Genomic DNA, 25,877 nt, shown 5'->3' on the forward strand with positions numbered 1-25,877 from the left:
AAGTCTGGTAATGGACTTCAGAATCAAATCTAAGCTATTTCCAAGTTTTTCCACAGTTAAAAGTGCAACTAAAACACAAGTCTGATAAAATCTTGACAAAACATTTTTGCAATCCCACTCAGGTTCCTCAGTAGTCAATAGCCCAAAGATCAATAGCCCAAGAAAGATGGAAATGGCAAAAGACTGTGGCCTAGAACCTAGACTAACACCTGCCAGAACCTGCTACAGCTCCTTTCTGGTGTACATTAGACATTTCCCTTTCTATAAAAATCAGGCAGATTCAGGATGGCTGGTCCACATCAGAGCAGACAGAACCAGGAGTTTCAAAGATCTCCTGGTATCCCAGTTTAAGCTGCCAAACGCCAACATCATTGCTTCATTTTCTTCTCTTGAAACTACCTCCTAGAGTTGCCTCTTGTCCCTGGAATTTCTTCAGACTTATCAGGAATGCCCCTCAAAAAATGCTCTCCTAAGTGTGTTTCTTCTAAAATTGAAGGTTCTAACTGTTCAAAGCCAAAAACTCAGTCAGGGGTAAAACCCATACATGAGCCAAAATGTTTTAACAAAAATTTATTAAAAAAATTGTGTACAAGATCCTGTGAAAAATTTCAACTTATTACTTATTTTTAGTAATCAGAATTTGACAGTAAAATTTCAGAAATCTCTTGGAAATAAAAGCATCCCATTTACAAGCACACACTACTGCAATACAGTATGCATACAGAATGACAGAAGAGCAGACCTGATTTTATCTCGTAAGTGGTCAAAAGGCCAATTAAGTCAGAACAGAAAGAAGTGAAGATTTAGAAATCACTACATCAAGGATCCTATGTCTTTCATGATCAAGTATAAATGTCAGTTAACTCAAGAAATTGAGAGGATATACCACCACTACCACTTAGTAATTTTTTGTAGGGAACAGTTAAAAATTAAAAATCAGGTTTTTAAAAATTTACTAATTGCTCAGAAAAATCTCTGTAATTTTCAGCCTTTTGGCACTTCTCCTCTATCTCCAAAGAAGAAAGATACAAAAATTTGAACACAAGATTCCCCTATGCTCCCTGCAATCAATTCTTGAGTAATTGAAGTCCTCAGAGCACAGAATACACTGGCAAGTACCATATGAAAATCTTAGATGGATGAGAAATATGAAAGATAATTTCTTTACAATAAAAGAATTAAAATGAGACAACTATGCGGTTACAGTAGGAAAGCGTAACTACAGCGAATGATATTTTTGTTTGGACAGTTTTTCCTGATAACTCTGTCAACTGTTCTCACCCAAGTGATTAAATTAATTTCATTTTTCATTTAATCCAATTCCCATTTCTAGTTCAATTTATAATCATCACTTCCCCATACTAGTGTGGCACTAAATTACTGTCATTCTTGGCCATTAAGTTAATCATATTCCAATCAGCAGAGATGATCAAAAACACCACAGTAGTGCCATGAATTTCTTATTGAATACATTCCTTTTTGCTACGTTGTAGAAGCTGATCATCAGTGTCAGAAGCTACGTTATATCAATTTCTGACTTTTCAGGCAGAAGCAACACCTTCTGAATCAAAAATAGAGATAACAAAAAAGTCTTTTTTTTTTTTTTAAATGAACACAGCATTTTCTCTGGTCAAATCACGTTTACTTTACTATGTAAGTACCCACTGAAGAAATGACCCATACAAGCATAAATGTCCATCTGCTACTGATCTTCCAACCATACTTCTCCTTACTGTAAACTCAAAATGTACTGCTCCTCTGAATAAAAAGAGAGGAAAAAAAATAAACCACTTTCCTTGATGTTACTCAAATTTCTTTTTATGTTCAAGCACAAAGACTGAGTCAAATTCACTTGCACATTTAGCAACGCACAGACTTTTAACGGGTGTTTCCATCTCAATCACAGTTGTTCATGTCCTTTGTACAGAGAAGAAGAATGGAAGAAAGACTAAAATTCCACAAGAAAATCCCAGGGAACTCAAGTTTCCTGTCCGAGGCAATATTCTGCGCTATTTATTCAGGGTCAATTTGAAGTTCAGTCACTTTCAAACTTGCTTTCATAAAAATATATCCAGAAATTTAATTTCTGCATAGTCATCTTTAGTTTTAGAATATTACATTGTTTTCTAACAGTAAAGACAGTGCTTAATCTCATATTCTATGTGGTTTGTACAACACGCTGAGCTACAAAGTGTGAAATCTCAGTTTCCATATTAAAATTCCCTTCCTTAAAAGCACTTGCTCTCACTTGGAATTGAATGCAAGGTACACCTGCCAATCAAACTGGACCATTTCTGATGAAATCCTGAGGCAACTTCTTACCCCCTTGAAATATTAGGAGTACAATTTTCCCCCATCTGCCAACTCATTAGCTGCCCAAATGTACATTTCTTCATGCATGCTTATACAGGAAGTGACAAGGACTTTTGTTAAATAAAACACAATATATTTATAAACACTGTAGGCATCTAAAAAAAAAAATCTTATGCTTAAGAGGCATTAATTGGTATGACTGCATTATTTTTAGTGTCCTACTAAAGTGAGAGCTTATTATCCTCTAACAGTTTCTCAGAATACCCATACGTAGCTTAGTACTTCATACATAATAACTGTAAAGTGCTTTACAGATGCTGTCAAATTATTCACAATCTGAACAGCAGACAAAAGATTAAAGGAGTTTTTCGGGAATACTTTCAAAATTCAGTAAAAATTTTTCTTTGATCATCTGTATACTTGAACAACACAAAGAGATGTGACTGAGTAGCTGTATATTGGTGGATTTTTATGCATCTGTACTTATTCAGCACATCACTGGATTTCTGTAGGATCTGCTTAAACAGAAAACACTGTTATTGGACAAAAACTCTAAACTATTGAATGCGCCTCAGTGGTCTTACCCCTGCCAACTCCTTCATGCAGGCAGATCCCAGAATCAACAGGAATTGGCAAGGCTACAGTAATGCTTTACCCTATGTGCTACAGTTAACAGGATTCTGGCCTCTGGGTCTGCTCCTGATCTTTTCACGACTGAACAAATGCTGCCATGAACATTTACGCAAATAAGACTTACCTCGACTTGCTTCTGAAACATTTGTAAGATATTCTCCTAGCCATACAAAACTGGAAAAATTTATAACAAGCTTTAAAAAATGTAGTCACGCTATTTTGCTGAGATCAACGTCTGCAGTTTATCTCACCGTACAAAGACCTAAACTGTAACTCCATTTCTTTCACATTTCATTGCAGTGCCTGATGCCAAGCACGCTGCTTCCCACTGTTTGGTGTTACAGTTATGGATCAGCTGTCAGCCCGACTCCGCCGGAGCCCGCACAGGCGAGCCGGGCTCGCTCCACGGGCTGAATCCACCCTCCACCGATGGCCTGGGAAACTGGCAGCAACGAGCCCTTTGCAACCTGCAGCATCGCAGGGACCCGAGACTTTTCGGTAGAAATGCTCCATATTGACCAAACAGGGAATTTCGTGCCGGGAACCAAATCTTTCTCCACCCTGTGCTACAACCACCTGAGCAGCACCTTTGAATTCCGAGAGCTGCAGATTTAACGTTCCAGCTATCAAGGGGACTAGATCACTCCCAGCTGGGAGCTCTCGCATATGTAAGCACCCGAGAGGAGCAAAGGCTTGTTTCCGTCGCTCGAGCGAGTAGCTTTAAGTCCGGATACACGAAGAGCGCAGCTCGCACCAAGTACCGAGACGCGTTCCAGCGCCCGTCTCGAGGCGGCAGAGCCATGTTTCATGGAGCCGTCACAACCCGAGCGCCCGGAGCACGTCCCCGCATAACCGCTTGGGAAGCGGGATCACGGCGCCCCGAGCCGCCTCCGGGCGTCCGGGTCAGCCTCCCTCCCCCCGCACGCGCTCCCCGCCGCGTCCCACGCGTTACCGAGGGCCGCGGCAGCGCGGACGCGGTTACCCGGGGCGCCCGGCGGCCGGGAGCTGCCGCTTTGACCCGTCCCCTGGCACGGGGACACTCGCCCCCCCTGGCCCCATCCAGCCCCCCTTCCCCACGGCAGCGGTTGCTGCAGCGACCGGGGTCGGCGGCGCGACTGAAAGGCCGCCCCCCCGCCCTCGCCCCGGTCCTGGTTGGTAACACGGGCGGCAAAGCCCGCCTCGGGCCGGCCCGCTCGCTCACCTCGCGGGCAGGTGCTGGGGCCCGCCGCACGGCAGTGCGCCCGCCTCTCCACCCGCTCCGCTTCCGCTCCGTCCGCTCGACGGCAGCGCCGGGGACCGCGCTGTTGGGAGCAGCTCCCGCGCCGCAGACCTGCCGTCCCGGCTGCGCCGCTCCGGTGCCCGAGCAGGAGGAGCTTACCCGCCCCGCCCAGTGCGCAGCGGCGGCCCTGGAGGGCCGCACCTGCCGGAGGAGGAGGAGGAGGAGGAGGCGGGTTGGGCCGCGGATTCACGCTGTCGCTGTCGTCGCTCCCGAGGTGTTGGAGGGCCGCCACTGCAGCCCGCCGTGCCCGCGGGAGGAGAGGGCTGCCGAGCTTCCCAGCGCCGGGTTCGCGGCCCTGCGGAAGGGCTGGAGGGAGAAGGCCTGGTTGAGCCCTTAAAAAGAACCAAGTTTGAAGGCAGAGCACCTGGACAGTGCTGTAATATATAGGAGAAAACATCATTTTGAGAATTGAACGGAGCAGCTTTAGTTTCGAGCAGAGTCTGCCTCTCGCTACTAGATTTTCTTAGGAGTCAGTTCCTGTGTTCTGATCTGTGCAGTTAATCTAGAAAACAATAGATTCCAAAAATCTCTGCTTTCATCTCCAACATAGCTCCATGTTAAATTTTACATCAGAGGAGTTCAAACCTCATATTGTTTCATATGACAATTCCCTAAGACATTTTTCAGTGTGTGGGCCTTCAGTTAAGCCTCATGTTGAGGTGGAACTTCTTGTGTTTTAATTTATGGCTACTGCTCCTCATTCTGTCACTGGGCACCACTGAAAAGAGTCTTGCAATACATTGTATTGAATATTAGAAAAAGTCACAGATTGAAACTGATTTTTATTCTTCTTTGTATAATTTTCTCTTCTGAAAATATATAATGAAGAGCTTTTTGAACTTCTGAATCCTATTCCCAGCACTGCAGATGTTTTGATGATCCCATAAACAAGACCCATAAAGTAAAATGGGAAAGGTTTAGAAGAAATAGCTGTACACAACAAAAATTAAGCCTACCAAATCTTGGAAAAAGATGCAGCAAAAAGAACTGCTGCAGTTCTTTTTCAGAATATGATTCAGAACATGAATCATATTCCAGTTGATCCTACTGTTTTCCATTACCATCCATATGAAAGTAACCTGAGCAGATGACCAAGAGCTTGTTAGAATTGGGAATATAAACTTGCAAGAAGTAAAAACACTACAGTTTGGGGCAGCTGATAAAAGAGCTTGTGAAGCTGGAAACACCAAGGAATCTGTTCTGACCCATGAAAGAGTTATTACTCCTCCTGTGGAAGAAGACATGGAGAATCTTAATAGAACCCTTCAAGACTCTCTTGGAGAACAACAAAGAACATCAATAACAGCCACAGTTTGTCCCACATCTATAAATCCTGAGGAAAAATTGAGCACAGTGGAGTATGCTTACAGAGCAAAGAACACAATGAAACCTGAAGTTAACCAGCAGCTGCCAAAGGGGCTATTATTAAGGAAGATACTGAAGAGACTGAGCAGTTAAAAGGAGACCTCACTGCTGCACAAAAGTAAAATGAAACCTACATTTTCATTGAAAATTCATGAAGCCCTTAAAGGAAAGCTGACATTTTGGGAAGTACAAGTTGCAGAATACATTGACATAATGAGCACCATGGAAAAAGAAGTGAAAACAATCACTAAACCATTCACAGTTAATAAATGTAATGAAACAATGAAAACAGATCTGCAAATCAAGGAGAAATGACTGAAAAAAATCACAGACAAATCTGCAAGAAACCAAGATTTCTCTGGTTGAGAAAAAAATATGTGGTTTCAGTTTTGAATACACCAAAGAAAAACTTCATGGTGCAGCTAGTCATTTGGTCTGCTAATACAAATGATGTACCATGTAAAACTGTATCATAAGAAAACTGGTGATTGACAAAATGCAATCATCCAAATACATTTGCAGGAGAAATTAATATTCTGGTCAATAAAATACACGATTCAGTTAGTGAGAACTGTCTGAAACAGCAACAGTTGTTGACAACTTATGCATATTTTATAGATGGCCTCATATCTACCCATTGTTCAGCAGATAATGTATTTGCATTAGTTGTACCAGGGTCTTTTACCTCTGTTAAAAAATTGCTGATCACTGAACTTTCTTAACTGTCTGCAAACATATTACAAAATATGACTGTGCCATTTGCTAGTAAAGCTGAGTCGTTCAGGTTGACTGGGGAGCATATATATGGCTTAGGAGGAGCATTAAATATCTTGACACCAGTGGTAGGAATTTTCCTGGAACTAAAGTGTTCATTTCAGAATAACACAAGGAAATTTTGCGCTGTGGCTGATGAGATGAAGGACCATAAAAAGCAATTAATACCTTCTTAGGAGATCTCTAACTCACTCTGAAAAAATTACAGAAAGAAACAGCCAGTGTTTTTTCTCAGCTGCAAAATACCATGAGGATTTAACAGAAGAAGTGGAAATGGCAAAGTGTATATACAAAGAATACAATGAATTGGTGTCCTCAGTGCAAAGCCAGCTGAACCTGTTGGCACAGGAGATACAGAAGAACTTAGCTTGTATACTGTCAAAAAATGGAAGTTCGAAGACTACCATCACTGCTGAGCAAGAAAATGTGTACCTGGAAACTATTGACCTAGACTACAGTAAAACTCCATATGTTTTATGGACATAAAAGAAGATGCTGGTGGAATCCATAATCTGTTCTCAGTAACTTCTTGGCAATCTAACAAACGTATCTCAGGATACTGGTGAATGGAGAGAATTTGTAACTGCTCAAGAGTCAGCTTTATGGATCAGTAGAAGTCCTTCTTCAGTGATGAGAAACAGCAGCTTCAGTGTTTATAATAGGAAACAGAAAGTTTGTGATTGAGATCCATATTTTGTATTGGATATCTTGTTCTGCATTAAGTTGCAGTAGATGTGGTTTGGAACCACCTCATTGTAAGAATAGATCCTACAATGCACTTTATTATATGCATATCAAGAATACAAATAGTTGTGTTCAAAGATCCTTGACATACTGCTGGCACTTAACCAAACTGATTGCCAATTTTAAAAGCACTGGAACTCACCCATGAGAGCTACAGACCAACAGGCTATATTGACCTTAAAAAAGGAAAGAGTACATCATGTTGCTGCCAGCCAAGTCCAGGGTCTCCAGAACCACGCTCTCATTCAGAGGCCTGACTGAATGACTCCTAAAAAAAAAGATCTTCTTATCTATTTTCAGTATGTGCTCACTAAAAGCCAGTCAATACATAAGAACTTATTTGAAGAACAGAATTGTCCTATGGCTATTGAAAGCTGGGAGCTAGAGAGCAAGCAATTCTGTGCAACAGGGAAATGCAATGGATTTATGTATTATATACAACTTCTCTCAAGAACAATAGTGAATTGTGGCTTGCAGCATTTACAAAGGGTGCGACTGTTAAAGAGACAGAAGAATTACCTTAAATAAAGGCTTGTCAAGCTCTTTTACTCTCACTCTCTATAAAAGCTTATATTGCCACAAATGTTGCCTTATATATTTTTTAGAAGACTGACTTTAGAGATTGGCATCAGTGTAATTTCTTTATCACAGCAACATATGGCAGTCTTCCCTGCTGCCAAAATATAGCCATGTTTCAGCTTCAGGGTACAGCTGGCTTGAACTTAAAACTGAGACTGCTTTCAAACATAAATACAGAATTTTATGTTACTCCTTCCGACACCATGAAGGAAAAGTAAATTCAAAATTCCTGTTACTGGAACCTCTATGAACACTACAGTGCTTCATGGTTCCAGCCACACTAGGAAGTATTTTTTCCTTCTAGTTTTTGAATAACATCTGAAGTGATTAACAGTCACTGTGTCAGGATCATGTATCATTCAGACACCCATACTAAAATTTTTTCAGTTCAGATTCCTGTATAGTTTTGCAAGATTTGATTTTATAGTGCTTTATGGTGAGTTTCCCACATAACCACAAGTTACAGCAATCTCTGATCATGTGCAATGAATGTTTCTGTACACCTTCTGTTTAGAGGCTCTTTACAACTCATCCATAATTAACCCAACATTTCCTCTTGCGGTGCTCTTCCTGATTTGCAAAGCTGAATGTAAACCTGCTGTACTGGTCCATGTTATCTCACCGTTCTGAAAATTAGCCAGATAAGTACAGCCAATTCCTAGTTACATTTGAAATTATACCCAGCACCGCTATTTTGATTGAAAACATAAAACCAGCAAACACTACACTATATTCTGAGCAGTTTGCTCAGCTGAGCATTTTCTAGGTTACATGTCAGTACCACAAATATATAAAAGAAACAAACAGAATAAGGGTCCAACATTAAAAAAGGAAGAAAAATAATAGCTGCAATCCCATTCTCTATTCTCATTGCAACTGGAGCTAGAAGAAAACCCTTAAGTGCTTCCAGTTTTCTGCTTATTGATGGAGCTGACAAACACCAACTGCATGACAGCACCTGCTTAAAAGAAGCCCAGTGGACAAAAAACCCCCCAATTAAAACAGGTAAGGGAGTAACTATTCCCTTCTCAGTAGAAGATATATAAATAGTAGTGTTAGCTGTAACATTGGAGTTGTCTAGGTTACTGCTTTGACCCGGTTCTTTCATTTGGAACAGATTTAGTCACATGAGCTGACATTTCCTACAGGAGGAAAGAAGTTTCCTGACAGGTAGGAGGGAGCATAACGTCCTGCTTGAACCTTGCAATACTTCCTCTGCTATGTATTTTCTGAATAGAGCCCTAGATGCAAGGCTTAACATTTACAGAAAGGAAAAAAGGAAGTAGAGGTTAGACAAGAAATTAATAAAACAGTTCTCTAAGCAACCCATATAGTACTGTTGGTAAGTAAATTGCTGGCCACTGAAAATTAACAGTTTTCTGATTCCTCTACTTCCCTTTCCTGGATCCCCCCTACTCCAAAAGAACAGTTGAGTGTGGCTCAGCCTGAAGCTGCTTTAAACAAAATCATTCTCCACTTCTCAACCATTGAAATAAAATAGTCTGGCACATTAGATGTGACAATCCACAGCTTTTATTTCTGTGAAGTAGGAGGTGTATTTCTAACATCAAGGAAACATCTTTTACTGCCAGTACTCTGAAAATGCAGTTTCTCCATTTAGCATGTGGCTGCTGCGAGAGCATCAGACTGAAGGCTCTGATGTATGAAAACTTCCATCAACTTACAAAAGGGATCATGGCATGGCTGGCAAAAGAACGAGAGCAGAGCCTGAGGTCAGGAAGAGGGAGAGAAACCACGCACTCCTGCAGTGCTTTTTCCACTGTGATAGATGAGCTTATATATATATATATGTATATATATATATATTGCTTTATGGAGCCTGGAGCAAACCTTGGTACTGTCACTCTGCTAACAAAAGCGTAGGCCTTTGTTTAGAGCACTTTATATGCCTTTGTTTTCAAAACCATTGAGCTTAAAGTTCCATGGTGTCTTTAGATTACTCTTCAGCTTTTTCTTACATTCAGTTCCTTTCTACAATGGAAAGTAGCACAGCAGTGAAGATCTGAATGATGGAATGTTTGCTGCATTTTTAATCCTGGGACAATTAGACAACCAGTCTTCCTCCTCATAAGAGGGAGGATACAGGTGTTAGAAACCTGTAGAGAAAGGTAGAGCTCCTATAAGTAATTTAGCCTGTCTGCAGAACCAAAGGACTTTTTATCATCCCCTCCACAACTACAGCCGACAGAGCTGACCTCATTGTGCTAACTCTGCACACCAGCAATTCCTTCCTCACACAGTAAAAAATAAATTAACTGTTTAATCATAACACCTTGTAAGTTTCTAATCTCTGAAGATGAGCAGAATAAGAAGAGCTAGCAGGTACACATTAGAAACACAGCATGTGACAGAAATATGAGCATGTGTAATCTTCTTCAACCTGGGATTATTCATTTTCCAGGTACCACTTTGAGAATAGTTGATTCCTTATATGATTAAGGACTTCCAGTCTTTCCCCATGCAAAAGCACCTGCAGATATTGTAGGCTGCTACACCTAGCACTTACAGTTTGAGGTTTACTACATTTTAAGTTGTTTCTGCAAATGCTACCAGCCTCTCATCTTTCTCAGTGTGTGTTCTAACAGTTCTCTGTGTTTCTTAGAGCATTATTGAAGGTCCTGTACAGCTTCATGCTGTCAGAGCATGAATCCACAAAGAGTGCCAGGATGTAGATTTCCAAAATGATGATGTTCTGTAGATACCAGTGATACAAGGTTGTGGCTTACTCCAGCACCTCAGTGTTTGAACTGAGACCCCTGCACCTCACCAGCATTTGTGCACTGGAAACAGAAGATATTCTAGTCCACACACTCACTGAAGAGATAAATCCACTCACAGTAGTACTTATGCAATATGGAAACCTTAGTTTCCGACAGCCTGTTATTTTCATGTGCATGATTGGTGCTCTTAAATCAGTGGAGGGAGAACTCTCTTAGTCATACTGGTTGCTGAAGTGTAGCCATACCAGTTCAGACCAAAGATTCACTCAACACAGTGTAACTGAACCCTCACAGGTTGATTTCCCAATGCTTAACTCCGTAGTTAAGGGGCAGTTGAAATCTGGAATAGACAGTTTCCTAACAAAAATCTGTTTTTTCTAATAGGATAAAATTTTTAATCAATCAACTAATTGAGGATAGAAGGTGAATGCAAGATCCACATGTATGCAAATTTGCTTATTTTGGATGTTGTGAAAATACCAGTAGGGATAAGGAACATGCTTGTTGTAATATATATCTTTTTGTCCATGTTTGCCAGAACATATGTTTTGGTTTTTTCCATTCTTCACATTAACTAGCGGTGGGAGTATCTGAATAATGTAAAAGCCACTCTAACACATCTCTGCATAGTTGTCTAACAAATCAGAAATTCAGACACAGTTTTCTAAAAGATTGCTTCCTGTTTGCTTCCTCAACAGTTTGTTGGACTGGTTAGGCTGCATGCATGGTGGTCTGTAGTATCATCACTAGGATCATGATGAAAGACAAGAAACAGTGCTTCATACACCAAATACTAGACAGACTGCTTACTCCATGCGGCACAAGACTGGCTGTGTCTCGAGAAGAGATGAAATTTAGGTAAACTGATTTTCACTCCATCTGGTAGGTATGGGAATAGTTATGTATATATGTATTTTTGTATGTATGTATTTGGAGCTGAATTTCTGTAGCTCAAGGATTTTTAACAGGTATGTTAGACCAGAACGCAACATATCTTTTCATCACTACAAAAAATCAACGATATGATGTAACAAAAAAACCCCCAAACACCAACAAATCAAACATGGAATGGAGTATCTGATGTATTCACAGACTGACAGTTAACATTTATCTAAAGTTTAAGTTAAATATGTTAAGCTCATTTTGGATAAAGAGCAAGAGGAAGATCCTCGGTGCATTGGTTGGAAGTCCTCTTCTTGTCATTGACAAATTAGTAGAAATAAAATCCCTACATTAGATACCAAAGTCTTGAAACCCCTAAGCTGCTTTCAGGATTATGATTGTACTTGAGGAAGATATATGTGCTATGCTTCTTACTCACCCTCTTAAACAAGGGGTATATGAAAAGAAAGAATAAAATATGAAGCAGCAGTTGAGTGGTGGCTTTCAGGATCACCACTTTGGACTTACCTACATTCCCTATAAGTCCCATTTAGGCCCCTAAATCCTCTGTTTAGAGATGGTTCTTGGACTTTCACAGCTGTGTCTGCATTTGACACCATGTAAAAAGTGTATAAAAGTACCCTTATACCTCTGGGTTCTCTAAAATTGAACACACAGAAACTGCAAGGACTGTACTAACAAAGCCATCTAAGTGCCGAAGTGCCAAGAAACTGAAAGGCAGTATGGCTTTTGAATAACCCAAAGTGGGAAACATAGCTTCTACTCTTGTGATTCTGATTTTTTTAAGGTTCATCCCTTTATGTTATTTAAAAAAAAAAGAATTAAAAATGTGACCTGACTTAGATGCAGACAAGTTTGTCCTCATTTATATTTAAAATCTTTTTGCTAACATAGGTATCTTGGTTGGGATTACACAAAAAAAACCACCAATAACAAACATTTATCATAGCTGTTTTAAAATAAAAAAAAAGAAAGAAAGTACTGAAGTTGCATTTACCTGAGGCAAAAAGAAAGCTACTTTATCAGCACACTTTTGCTGAGTACTGCTAACAGGCAAGGATAGTATCACAGCATATACCTATGCTGTTCTGTTCTATCTTCAGCTAGCCTGGCCAAACTTTTAGTGAAACAGAGGAGTGCTTACACAAGTTACTAATATCATCTGAATGTGACTGCAGTAAGTATGAGCTGTGGTACAGTATGTGACACTACGGACAAGAAGGGGTAATAAAGATTTATACATATTGATGTGGACTTCATGTGGTAACTGACCCGAGGGCCAAAGACTGCTCCTTGACCTATTTTGTTTGGTAGTTTATTCAACCCTTTTTTTTTTTTTTTCAGATAGAAAACTTTGATTGAAAAAAGAAAAGAAAGTGAATGGTTTTCTGCACAGGCAATAGGTTGAGCTGGCTTACCATGCCCTTCTTGCAAGGGGACTGAGAGGTGGCTACTAGCAGAAGGATTCTCCTTTAGAGACAATGCACTATTAGACTGCAGCCTTGAACTGCTCCTGGTAAGCACACAAAAAAGGTAATTGAAAGTAATTTCAGGATGATGGATTCCACTCTGGGAACCAGGCACCTGCCTACTCAGATAGATAGCAAGTTGTAATGGTGCAGGAGACACTAAAAGGCAGGCCGTGACTAACTTTCAAGAGATATACCTCTGATCTATGGAAAACTCTAAATCCTATTTAAGGTTACTTCCATTACAGCTACAGTCAAATACCTTTCTCTTTTGTTTTAAATTTATTTTATTTTTTCCAAAACAACAGAAGTTGCTGCTCAAATCATTTACCAGAATGACAGGCCTGGAGTGGAAACTAAATAATCTGGTCTGAAGCCAGGAGGGTTAGAAGTTGTCTGGGGGGGTCACTCTGTACAGCTGAGATGAAGAGACAAAAAGCTGCAGGAAGGGAGTCATTATGGAAGTTATTAAATGAAACATTTGGCTTATGACAGCAGGGGCTATAGATGGCAATAGACCCTCATGTCCATAAAAGCAACAAAAGCATACAATTGTGTGTCTGTGTACATGTGTGTGTGAATGTTGTCTGGTGGGGGTCTGACACTGAGTGTGAAAACTACCTCCTGTTTCCTGCTGTGTTCGGATGAAAAAAAAAGGAGCTTTTGTGTATAGTTTGAAAGGAACAGAACTCAAATGAGCAAGATGCCTTCAGATGAGTCATTGAAGCCATCTTCTGTTTTGCCCAATGGAAACAACCTGGAAAATCAGACACACTGCCTAAAATTCTAACATAAAAATAAATATTGTTGCCATTTAACTCCCAGTCTACAGGGGCAATAAAGAAAATACATGTGTGATACCCTCTGGCAAACACACATAATTCATTAATAAAATGCTAAGTTGTAAAAAGTATCAACATCTAAACCTTTCAGAGTTAGGAAACAGGAATACACTTCCATAGTTTTTCATATTTTTTTCATAATAGCTTTTACTTATACATTTGCTTACTATACTTTAGCCTTTTACCCTCGATTTTCAATTTATACACTGAACTACAAAAAAAAAGAAGCACCTTATTTATGCCTCAGAAAGACAAAACATCTGAAAAAAAATTAACTTTAGCAAAAAGTATAACTACTGTTTTAAAAATTGTAGTGTTACTTTCCACCCCATTTTCTAACCTATATTAGGAAATTATGGAAGAACCTGAAATACATGTGGATGAATAGAAAGAACAAAAGGCAGTGGTCAACGTCATGCATTCATGAAAAGGAGAAAAATGTATTTTGCCTTCCTACTGGTAGCTGCAACAGTCTGAACTGTAACAAGTTCATTTTATGAGAATATCCATGAAGAGCATGCTTGCAGTCTGCTAGAGGAGATCACTGGCATGTGCCTTTCAGTACTGGAAGAGAGATTCTGAGATAGATGTTGTTTTGTCTCCACATAAGCATCTATAGTTCTGCTTTTCTGCCCCATGCCCAAAGACAGAGTATGGTACATCCATAGGGGTGTCAGAAAAAAAGAAAACACCACATTGTTTTAGCATTTAACCATTACAAGATGACCCATATTTTACAAAGAGATCAAGGTGTTAAACAACAAATAGGTTACCACATTCCCTCTGATGTCTGAACAAAGGGTGAAAGAATGCAGGAGCAGCTTGCAGAAATCTAAAAATCTCAGTTGTCACTGGGGTGAATTTCCCTATGCTGCAAAGAGAGATGCCCTGCAGGGGTCCTTTCTACAGTCTTACAAGATTTTACAGCAGGACAAAGCTGGCCCCTGTCACAAACCATTGAAGGGTCTGGCAGTACTTCTGGCAAGAGAAGCTTTGCTGCCATAATTCAGGCAGACCATCAAAAGACATTTCCTCTGGATTAACTCAGTGTATGGAGTTATTTAAAGTCTCCATCATCCACAGGCTGAGAGGCCTGCTACTTGTAGGTACAGCAGGGAACCTCATCTCAAGGCAGCTGTTAGATGCTGAGGCCTGGTCCCACAGAAAGGTGCTCAGAGGGATTTCTGTCAGCAACTTACTGGAAAAGGGTCTAGCAATTTTCTGCATGTGAAATTTATCATTTGTAACCACTCATCATTATAGCTTTCTGCACAGAATTAAATTCCTTAATTCGTATTAGAAAAACATGAGTCATCCTGACAAACTGTTTATCAACTAAAGAAAACTTGACCATTTTCAGCATTTTCTAGCCCCAAAAAGTATGCTAGTCCATATAGAGTTCCTGAACTAATGCTTGAGAATGCTCTTTTCGCATTTCATTATGCATATATGAAAGTGTGGTAGTTTCATCATGATCCCAAAGACATCTTACATAAAGAAAGAACTCTGCCTTCAAGGAGTCTCAGTAAGTCTGAGTAATAACGCTGGAGCTTTGAAGCATAATTATGTCCTTATTATATAATCTAAAAATGAACTTTTAGTACATAGAGGTAGTACTTCTTTAAATATTTGTGGACCACTTTAATAGTCTATTTTAGTAGCCCCCAGAGCAACCTGACAATTACATATTTAGCCACTGTATCTCTCTATATAATTAGTAAATGTAACTGTTCAAAATACATCTGTGTCCCACATGCTGCCCCCAGATTTTTTAATGCTGTGGAAAGAAGAGGCACACTAAAGGGCTCTCTAGCTTCAGTAATGATTTCCACTTGAACTCTAATACCGGTAGTTATGTGTTGGTATTGTTGAAACCTTTCTTGTTTCTCTATTGCATTCTCTACCAGCACAATTTGTATATGTAATCACTCAGGTATATGGTGACACATACAAATGAAAATTAAAATGCTCAGAAAACCTGTAGGAAGAATGTAATTAATTTTCTGTATTACTGTACATAAAGTATAGTATTTAGAAATAATGCAAAACTAACTAAAATAATACAGCATTATTTGTCTTATTTATGTCTTCCTCTGTGACATATATTTATGGGTACTTACTGCATTAAGTGTAGATCAAATCCTTCCCCTAACAGAAGCCTCTTCCAACTTTAGTGTAGACGCTGGAATCCGTGGCAATGGCTTGTGGAAGCAGCCAGGAAGTATGCTTCATGTGTGCCAGGTAGATTTTTAGCTACTGTATGTCTAGAAAAATACAGGTACAGGACAGGGATTCAAATGCTACTTACCCAGCATAACACTGATTAAGCCATTTAGCTATTAAACCGCACTGTAACTTCTCCAGCTTCTTAAGATCTATATATAAGCCTTCTTTAAGACTGAGATATATATAAAATGGTTTTAGAAGTGTTTGCTGAGGTCATTTTGGCTTTTCCATTCTGCACAAAATTTGGCTTTTCATAGGTAAATAAAACATATTTCAAATTTTTATGTAAAGCACACCCGCAAAAACACAATTGGCAAATTGCAGAAGGATGCAATTAAAGTGCAAATGAAATAAATAAAACTGGTTCTGCAACTAATAGAAGCATGGAAATTAAATGCCTTGATACATCAAGTCACAGATAATAGAACTAAGTTATAAAGTTCTGTATACCAAATGCATCATACCTGTATAAATATTTATGCATCATCACAAATTAATAACCATATGGAGAAAATATAAATATCCTTTATGGAAAAATATTACATTATTTTAGAAGAAATATATTACATTATATGTACCAGCCCATATAGGTTATATATTTGTTACATATTTGTTATGTGCTATATTTAATGAAAGAAACTCCAGCAGATAGCTGATAAATGGATTCATAATATTAGCTATCTTCTGGACCATCAGATAGCTACTGCAGTGGCAGTGCAGTAAAATCATGGCTACTGTTAATGCTTCAAGTCAGTACAAAGGATGGTGTTTGTCTTGGGTGATGTTGGTGCACCAGCAAAGCCAGCCCAAGGTGAGCCTGCTACCATTCCATTCCACCCAGTTTCTTCTCACTATTGGTTCACCTCCTCCTCATTGGAGCTGGTACAATCATTTCTGTCATTGCTGGAGTGAAATGGTCAGGGAGCAAAGTGCAAAGTCTCACAAACCAACCAACCAATCAACCAACCTGGCAGCAATACAAGTTCAAGGTATTCATACTCCTCCTGCCATCTGCCTTTTGCTTTTCCTTCTGTGTTTCTGGCAGCTTTCTGTGGGACCGGTCAAACCATCAGTAATTGATACAGTTTAGAAAAGTTATGTGAGTTTCTTTCTTTATTAAATCAGACTAGCTATGTGATGTTGTTTGCTCTGAACAATTCCTACACTCCCATTTTGGCAACAGAGATGAACTGAAGCCAGGGTTACAAGAAATAATGAGGCTGTCAGTTGTCTCAAGTAGTATTGCCACTAAGAAGAGAACATGGGGAACTAAACCCTGTGAGTAAAAATGAAGGAAAAATGCGTGCATAATTGCTAAAATTAATTCGTTCCAGTACCAGGCTGGTTCCCTCTCAAATATGCTGGCTCCTACTGTGCATTTCCAAGTCAAAGTAACCTGCTAATTGAGACAGAACAATCAGATAGGAAAAATATGGAAGATGATGTCAGATATATCAAGCCACAGGCAACCAGGAGAATTTATATGCAATATCTGAAATTAGTGTTATCTGACAAGGACCTGTCTGGACTGGTATGTGACCCTGTAAGGCTGAGCTTGATCCATTCGCCATAAACTTCATCCACATAAGGACTTGACAAAAACTCCTTTAAATAAAGCACTGCAGCCACCTAGCCTTGAAAAGATGCAAGTGTTCAGGAACATTCTGATCACAAACTGGAACTAAGCAAAATCCTTCCATGTACTTGTAGATACTTCAGAAGCCACTAAGAGGTGGATCTGTTGAAGCCAATAAGAGTAACAAACTGAATTAAGTAACAGAACAACCAGAAGTCACTAAAAGGCAACAGTGATCCATCAGTGAGTCCGTCTCTCGAGTTCATCTTTACAAAGCTGCAGGACAGTAATTTTTGCTTGGCTCATAATCAATGCTTGCTAATGCTATGTTCTCTGGTTCTGCCTAACACTGATGAGATAAGGAACAAAAGGATCAATGCTCTCATTGTGTTTACTGGGAAACCAGTAATCAGGACAGAGGACTCAATTCCCTGAATCCTAATTATACATGAATTTGCTCAAGTATCTATTTAGACTGCCGTAAATTATGAACAAACAGCAACAAATAGATGAGAAGAGGAAGGTGTCAGTGGCAGAAAATGTGGACAGGATCAAATATAAACCTATGCTGCTGCTGTATAAGGGCACTTCTAATTTTCCTCTGCTGTCGACTGCTGTGTCATTTCCAGACCACAAATCATGTAGCAAACCTCACCTGCCTCTTCTCAAAAATTCTCAAGTTGGGCACCCACTATGAAAAAAAGACTCTTATTTCACTGAGATTACCTGCCCATCTGGACTCATACTTTGATTCCTGATCTTCTGAACAGTAAAGACAGCAAAGAAACCTTAGAAGTACCACATAGCATAACAAGATGATAATGACATTCCTGTTCTCTCTTCTCTAAAGGGAATTTTCAGTAGGTCAATTAGAATTTTGATGTTAGTTAACTACCAAAATTAATTTCTGATTTTCCATTTAGCTACAGAACTAGCTGAGAAAGAAAAAAGAACACAGCATATAATCAAAAACAGGATGAAAAATGGAAAAGATTCAAACAATGGTCACAAATGTACTTTTTATTTTCCAGGTGCACAATAGCTTTAAAAATTTCTCTTTTAAGAGGCGTGCAAGGATTGAAAGGAGATTGAAAGGATTGAAAGGATTGAAAGGTGTGGCAGCCTATGACACACGTATATTGTGCAAGTTACAGTATTTTTCTCTGATGTGTTTGGTGCTGTCCAGTGTTGAGAACAGGCTACTAGTGTACATGAGCTCAGCTGGATAGTCTGTGTTCTTGTAATGGGCTGTTTTGTTAAAGAGCTACTTGACAACCAACGTATTTGTTATTTTTAAATTCCCTGAAAAAATTCAGACTCCTAGCTCATGAAAAATGCATCCCTTCTGAAACACTACCTAAACTGAATATATACACATTCATTTTTTAATAATCACACTTACAGATACTTTACATGGAAAAAGAATCCAAGTTCGTGATTACTGATATTTAATATCAGCAAGGTCACACTGGTAAAATACCAAATTAGCAAAAAAAAAAGTTTTCCATCTCAGTTCTTCTGCTTGTTATGGTCTAAGAAAGACTCTTCAAAATAAAAATCTTGTACTTTTTATTCTTCTTTATACATGAAAAGAACAGCCTTGTGCCATCCTCAGTGATAGGAAGTGACAGGCAGAGCATGACATCACTCTTTGTTTTTAACTGACTGCCTTCTGGTGAATTTATTTTGCAGTCAGTAAATATTATGGCAGTGTTAATCGTATTCAGGCTTTAAGGAGACAGAAGCCTTGTGCTGAGTTTGATCCCAGAAGTTGGCAGTTCTTAGCTTTTGAAGGGAGAATCTTTTTTTCCAAATTTGGCACAATGGCTTATCCACAGACAGATCAATAGGAATGTCTCAGAGAAATGCTAAAGTACACATCAAAGGTCTACAACCTCCAAAGGCATCCATGTGGATTCTTCCACTGTAGCCACATCAGACAGACTCAACACTTACAAAAGCATCAAACCTTGTAGTCAAAAACACAGGTTTATTCTGCAAGTAACTGATATTTAAGGACACTTATCACCAGTCTGACTTCAGCAGCTTTTAACAGCTCCCATGTTCTTCTTATCACTATATTACTTGTCTTCTTAGTATCATTACACATGCGATGTCCAAAATAAGATAGGGTCAGTAAGTTTATTACCAGAGAACAAATACATATTTCTGTCCTCCTACAGACAGTGAGAGTCTTTAAAATAAAGAAGTGAAGAAACTGCACCTTCATGATGCCCAAAGCAAGCAGGGATCCAGCACAGACCATGCTCATACTATCTTATCTCCACTGTCTTTCTAGATCTAGTTGGCTTTCCTCATCCACCAACTCGTCTTTTGGCTTCCCTTCAAGGAAAACACTGTCATTTATTAATCCAGTATTCAAGCATGCTGTAACTTTAATAAATATCACATCATAACTGTTATTACTAAGTAGTGCTACTAGTAGAAGACCAAAATCTGAAAACATGAGTTTTGCATGCCCACAATAATAAGAACAACTAGATAGATGCAAGGGCAGAAAATAGGTGATTTCCACCTAAAAAAAAAAAAGAGTATAGCGAGAAGTCTCGTCTCCTCTCTGTCCTTCACTGACACTCCCGCTCCAAATCACAGAATCATAGAATCAGCTGGGTTGGAAGGGACCTCCAAGATCATTAAGTCCAACCCTTGATCCACTACCGCTGTGGCTAGACCATGGCACTGAGTGCCACATCCAGTCTTGTCTTAAAAACCTCCAGGGACGGAGAATCCATCACTTCCCTGGGCAGCCCATTCCAATGTCTGATTTCCCTCTCTGTAAAGAAATTCTTCCTAATATCTAACCTAAACCTCCCCTAGCACAGCTTAAGACCATGCCCTCTTGTCTTGCTGATAGTTGCCTGGGAAAAGAGACCAACCCCCACCTGGCTACAGCCTCCTTTCAGGGAGTTGTAGAGAGTGAGGAGGTCTCCCCTGAGCCTCCTCTTCTCCAGGATGAACAGCCCCAGCTCCCTCAGCCTCTCCTCACAGGACTTGTGCTTGAGTCCCTTCATCACTTCACTCAGGCAACTATTACCACGCCTTAAGTCTGCAAACAGCATATACACAACTTAAAAGAATTACTTGTTGACTAAATCACACAGCAGCTGGAATTAGTAAGACACTAATCTCTTTTGGTAAGAGACCCTGTGAGTCCTGGTTGAAACAAGTGGTCGACCATCAGGCTCTACTGTTTCTTGCATCAGGATAAAAGTCCTTAGTGTTGCTCTTTCTGCTTTCCTTTCTCTGAGGATTCTGTATCCTTCCATGCTTTGCTTCTTGAATCTATAAACTGCTGATTCCATCTCAACAATTTTGATTCTGCCTACGATTTTACTTTTCTTATCTGGCATGGCTCAAGGTTTCTTAGTACTTCCTCTCAAGTCTTTCTCGCTATTTTTGCAGAAGTCAGAAGAAAGGTTAGTTGATTGGGCTGAAAAAGAGGGTCTGCACCCTGATGGCATTGTGTAGCCTACAAACTCTGAACAGTATGGGGGAATTGTCCCGATTTCCATATGGAGTAGGTCTTCTAGATGACATCTTCTTATAAAATTAATTTTCTGTTACTGAATAGACCAGTGAGATGCTTATAAGGAAACGCTACACACGTTAACGAGAGTGTAAGGCAGAACATCCCTAAATATTTCCACGTTATCATTATCCAAGTAAAAACCTGAAAATACTCAAAAAGCGGGTGCGACATGTTATGTACACCGAGATGCCTCGGTGCGGTTACGAGCCGAGCCGCAGCACTGCGCTGCCCCACCGAGCGCATCTCCACCCATTAATGAAGAGCGACAGTCACGACATGACGTAGCCAACAGCTCACGCGCCACTCGACAACTCCTGCGCCCGCCGCCGCGACTGAGAAGGAAACTGTGTGCCAGCCCGCGGCTTTGGGAGCATTCCCGACGGGACCCGCCCGACCCCGGCTCCCCGGGGGCTCCGGGCACACATGCCTTCAGAAAAGCCACGGCAGCACCAACGCGGCCCCGGGCTGGCGTCCGCCGGAGCGCCATGAAATAAAAGAGCGAATCGTCTTGTCCCTAGTTTTCGTTTGTCTCCTTGCCCGGCGTAATCCGCTATTTCCTTCCGGTGCATTATTTTCTTCCGGTGCATTCGCCGCTGCAGGCGCGGCGCGGCGGGCGCGAACGATGGGCGGTGCGGGTGAACGCGCTTTTCGGACATTCAACGTGGAGAACCGGGCCCGGCCGGAGATAGCAGGAGAAGCCACTGACCCGCGCCGCGGCACGCTCGCATCGCCGCATGACGCCACGGCGGTGGCGTGCGGCTCGCGGGCGGGGGGGGTGCCGGCGGGGGGCGGTGTCTGTGGGGCCGCGCGGTGCGCGCGCGGGGCGGAGGAGGGAGAGCGGGTGCCGGGTGCGGGGGGGGGGCGAACATCGGGGGTGCGGGCGGCGGGGCCGCGGCGGGGCCGGTGACATTGAGAGGGGAGAGGCGCGGGGCATGCCGGGAGCGGCGGGTGCGGAGGGTGGCTCATGGGGCAGTGCATGGGGGGCAGCTGAGGGAAGCTGTTCCTGGAGGTGGTTGCTGGGGCAGTTGCTGAGGCTGGTTGGTTGATGGAGGTGGCTCATGAAGGCAGTTACATGGGGGTGGTTGCTGGGGCAGTTGCTGAGGCAGTTGATAAGGGCTGTTGCTAGGGGCAGTTGCTGGGGTGGTACTGCAGATCTGTACCCAGTGTGCCACAAGCTTCCCACAAGCGTGTGCTTCCCACAAGCGTGTGCTTCCCACAAGCGTGTGCTTCCCACAAGCGTGTGGTTCCCACTGTGCTGTGGCAGGTGACCGGGCGGCACTGCACTGTGAAGCAGCATTGTTAAAGCCAGAGCTGTGGGGAGAATGACAACTTGCCAAGAAGGCCTGTACTTTTGGAGGAGCCATGCCATGCCTTCTGGGGAAGCAGTGAGCTAGCAGAACTAACAAAAAGGAAACAATTTGACTCAAATCTGTCTTTTCTCCTTTTTAAATCCCCCTTGCCTTCTTCTCCTCACTGCCTTTAGATCAACCAGAGATAAAAGAAGAAATTTTAAGAAAGGACGATAGGCTTCTCACATTGCTAAAAGATGTTTATGTCGAGTCCAGAGATCCGCCAGTACAGGTGAGTATGTCTCTTTGTAGGAGCCATACCAGCATCAGCTTTGGGGTCACCAAAGTCAGTGCAAATTTTGTGTCAAGAAAAATGCTCTGTCAATGCCTAAAAACTACCTTATTTTAGTGGATAAAAGTGGTGGTTTTATTACCCTTATATACATCAGTAGCACTGACTGTATCTGACCTTGTGTTTTGAACATGTGATGGACTGTGATTATACAAGTTTTTAAATGCTTACAGAGTCTTCCTTTTTAACATTGTGTTGATCCTGTTTTGTTTTTTACTTAAATTCTCACTTGGGCAGTTGTCCAGCCTTTTGCAAAGACACAAGAATTTGCAGAGATCGCTTGTGGCATTGTAAGAAGAGATTAAGACTGCTGTGGCAGCAGTGATGTGATAGAGGACAAAGATGTTAACATTTTAATGGAGTCTTTAAGTACTGATGTTCATGTCATATAGTGCAGAGACTTTTTTTTATCTGGCTGATTAAGTGCCTTAGGTTTTTTCTGCTTAACCTTACGGCTTGTATGGTTATCAGTTTCTTTATTGCCAGGCTGCAGTCTTTGACTTGGGAAGGCAAAATGTACTCCTTCTCATTCAGTAAAATGCAGACTGGGGTTCAGTCTCCTGTTTTCCATCATGTTATGTTATGGCTTGTGCATTTTACTTGTTGCATTATTGGACCACTTTCTTCCAGCTACTTTATTCAATAATAAAATTTTTATAATAATTTTTAGAATCAACAGAATTCCTAAGTCTCTCTGATTTGCCACTTACATGGTATTCAAGTCTAAAAATATTTAAAATGCAAACAAATTTCTTCAGTCTCTCCCTGAAGTTTCCATTTAATCTCTATCCTTAATTTTCATCATAGAAGATAGTACTTTAATATTCAAGTGCTGAAGGTCTAATTTCAGTATCTTTCAATAAGCCTGTCAAGAGAGCTTTGAAAAAAAGCCCAAAGTGGAACAAATCTTTCCTTAATTCTGAGGTTGCTGCCACATAAGACTTGCTCGTCTGTGTCTGCTCGTAGTTGTTAGGAAGAACATGATTGATGTGTAAGCACAGAGATCTATGGGCAAAACTTACTCCAAACGCTTCCTTCCGTTCCTGATGTCACACTGACAACTTTGTGCATTGTGTACATTTTGTGTACCTACCTCTATGAGTGTTTGGTATGTCTGTCTGTGGTAGGTGGAAAAGCACAGCTCTGGAGTCCTGAATAGGCAGATGCCCAGAGAGAGATCATTTAATCAAGACTTGAAAAATCATTCATTATCCAGGCACAGTTTTAGCACAAAGTAGAAGGAATGCATGGAGGACAGATCAGACATTCTCTGTAGTTTAGAAACAGACACAGATGTTACATCTACATCAGTTTTCTCAGCATGTGAGTTAATACAGAGTGTTTGTGCGCCAGTCAGTGGCTGTGGACTCTGATTACTTTAAAAGTACTTTTTCTTAAATTTAAGAAAGATTTAATTGTGTCCTTTTGTTTGTGTGCATGTCATTCACTAGTAAAATCTTAATAAAAGGCAATATGAGGAAACCAAAATTGGTTTGGAAATTACTTGAAAATATGAAGGGATCTTGGAGAAGAGACTTTGTGTGTCTTCATGCTTCAGTAGCCATGGCAGTGAAACTCTATATGGTGCTGCAAAATAGTTTCTTTTTGTCCAGGAAAGCTTGTTCTCTAGACAGAGCAAAGGAAGGAATATTTTTAGTAGCAAAACTAAAATTTGAATATGAAAGGAAGGGGAGAGAGACTACATAAAAAAGTTTTCCAGTAGTATCAGAAGGATACCAATTTGTTGTATGATTTTATTTTTTTTGTCCCTTGCAGTGAATCAGTACCAAGTATTAGGTTATCTGCATTTACATTTGGCTACCAAAATCTGTAGTTTGCTTTGTATGAAGGGCTGCCAAGTCTGTACAACACAGAGTGCAATGGATGGGATGCTTTTCAGCATTTGGTTGGGAGTTGACATGTAGGCAGTTGTATGTAGAATGGCTGTGAAAGAAATTACAAGAAGCAAGGCTGGCTAAGATTAATTTTTTTGTGAAAATGAAGAAAGCTTACAGGAATTGCCATATTTAGGAAAACAGCTTTGCTACAATATGTATAGTAAACAGAACTGTTAAGTTCTTTTTGTTTTCCTTCCCACAATTAGGTAAAAGATGGAGGTGGAGAACATCTTCCGTGTAAACAGGAGGAAAAGAGACTTACAAAACTAGGCCATTTGGGAGCTCTAGATGTTAAAAAAGTTTCCAAAGGCAAAATTTCCATTGTGGAGGCTCTGACACTTCTTAATAATCATAAACTTCATCCTCAAATATGGACTGCAGAGAAAATAGCAGCAGAATACAGTCTGGAACTGAAGGATGTCAACTCTCTTCTGGAATTCTTCATTCCTTTCACCGTGCAGGAATTTCCTAAAGAAACCAAAAAAGCTATAAAGTCAACATAAAAATACTTGCCAAAACCTGGTGTGATCTCACTTGTGTCTTAATTTTACTCTTAAGTATATTCAGTGTCTGAAAGTTCAGAGTCGGTAACATGTTGTGCAACAATGCCGCTTCCTTATACCAGTGAGATGTATTCAAGCAATTCCATTCTGTATTGGATGGCTTGCATGAAATGCAGCAATTACAGTTTGTAAACCAGAATATGACCAGTAAGTGGTATGAGAGCATGTCACACAGTTCTGATTATCCCATTCAAACATTACAAGTTCAGTTAAAGCACTTTACCTTAACATTGAAAGATTGCCTTTCTTAGCAGAGACCTCCTGGCCTGCAGCTAAACAGGTGCTCTGCAGGTGTTAGCTCTGTAGTTTCATGTTGCTGTGTTCTTTCAAGGATTTGTTGCCAAGGTGTGTGTATATGCAAACAGCTGTCTTTCTTTTGTGTAAGAATGGAATAGTAGTTATACTTTGTAAAGAAGGTTAACCACAAGATTTGGGAAATTCAGCTGTGTCAACTATAAAATAAAAAGATGAATAGCAAGAAGGCCTCTTTCTGGTGCTGGAACAGTAATGGCTGATACATAGCTCCTTTTCTACTCTATTCTGATTTAGCTTAAATACCTGCACCTCCCTAGGTGCTGTCAGCCAGGGAATTTGTAAAGAGCAATGATCTTCTAGCACCTGCCGAGAAATAATGCTTCATGTTAATAGGTAGCTGTGCAATTCAACTGGATCTACTAATTGGATTCACTAGTAGGTCTTTTGTGAATATGTGCCCATCCTGTTACAACAACCCTTTTTTTTCCCGTGGAAGCATTGTCTAACTGACCCGATGTGGGCTAGG

General features: G+C 40.6%; 2 protein-coding genes and 1 pseudogene across 2 annotated transcripts in view; 2 read left to right on the forward strand and 1 right to left on the reverse strand.

Annotated features, from left to right (window-relative positions):
* Nucleotides 1–3,122, reverse strand: part of KLHL32 (kelch like family member 32) — a 118,000-nt gene extending 114,878 nt beyond the window's left edge. The window contains exon 1 of the mRNA XM_008931996.3: nt 3,071–3,122. The gene's annotated coding sequence lies outside the window, so the exon portion shown is untranslated. The remainder of the gene's footprint in view (nt 1–3,070) is intronic.
* A 253-nt stretch (nt 3,123–3,375) lies between these two features.
* Nucleotides 3,376–6,850, forward strand: LOC112841216 (annotated as a pseudogene).
* Nucleotides 6,851–21,616: 14,766 nt separating this feature from the next.
* On the forward strand, nt 21,617–25,568 carry NDUFAF4 (NADH:ubiquinone oxidoreductase complex assembly factor 4). Its single transcript, XM_029962824.1, has 4 exons — nt 21,617–21,842; nt 22,109–22,258; nt 22,478–22,575; nt 24,740–25,568. The coding sequence occupies exons 1-4, from the start codon at nt 21,617–21,619 to the stop codon at nt 25,034–25,036; spliced, it is 771 nt and encodes a 256-aa protein (XP_029818684.1). The 3' UTR covers nt 25,037–25,568.
* Nucleotides 25,569–25,877: the final 309 nt, after the last annotated feature.

Source organism: Manacus vitellinus, unplaced genomic scaffold (genome assembly GCF_001715985.3).
Source record: "Manacus vitellinus isolate BGI_N305 unplaced genomic scaffold, ASM171598v3 scaffold_4_pilon, whole genome shotgun sequence".
In the NCBI taxonomy this organism is placed as follows: Eukaryota; Metazoa; Chordata; class Aves; order Passeriformes; family Pipridae; genus Manacus; species Manacus vitellinus.

Excerpts from the sequence above, each read along its gene's own strand:
- NDUFAF4 (XM_029962824.1), top strand. The coding sequence starts at position 21,617 with ATGGGCGGTGCGGGTGAACGCGCTTTTCGGACATTCAACGTGGAGAAC. Across the intron at positions 22,259-22,477 it reads TTCCCACTGTGCTGTGGCAG|ATCAACCAGAGATAAAAGAA; the intron begins GTGACCGGGCGG and ends CACTGCCTTTAG. Across the intron at positions 22,576-24,739 it reads CCAGAGATCCGCCAGTACAG|GTAAAAGATGGAGGTGGAGA; the intron begins GTGAGTATGTCT and ends TCCCACAATTAG.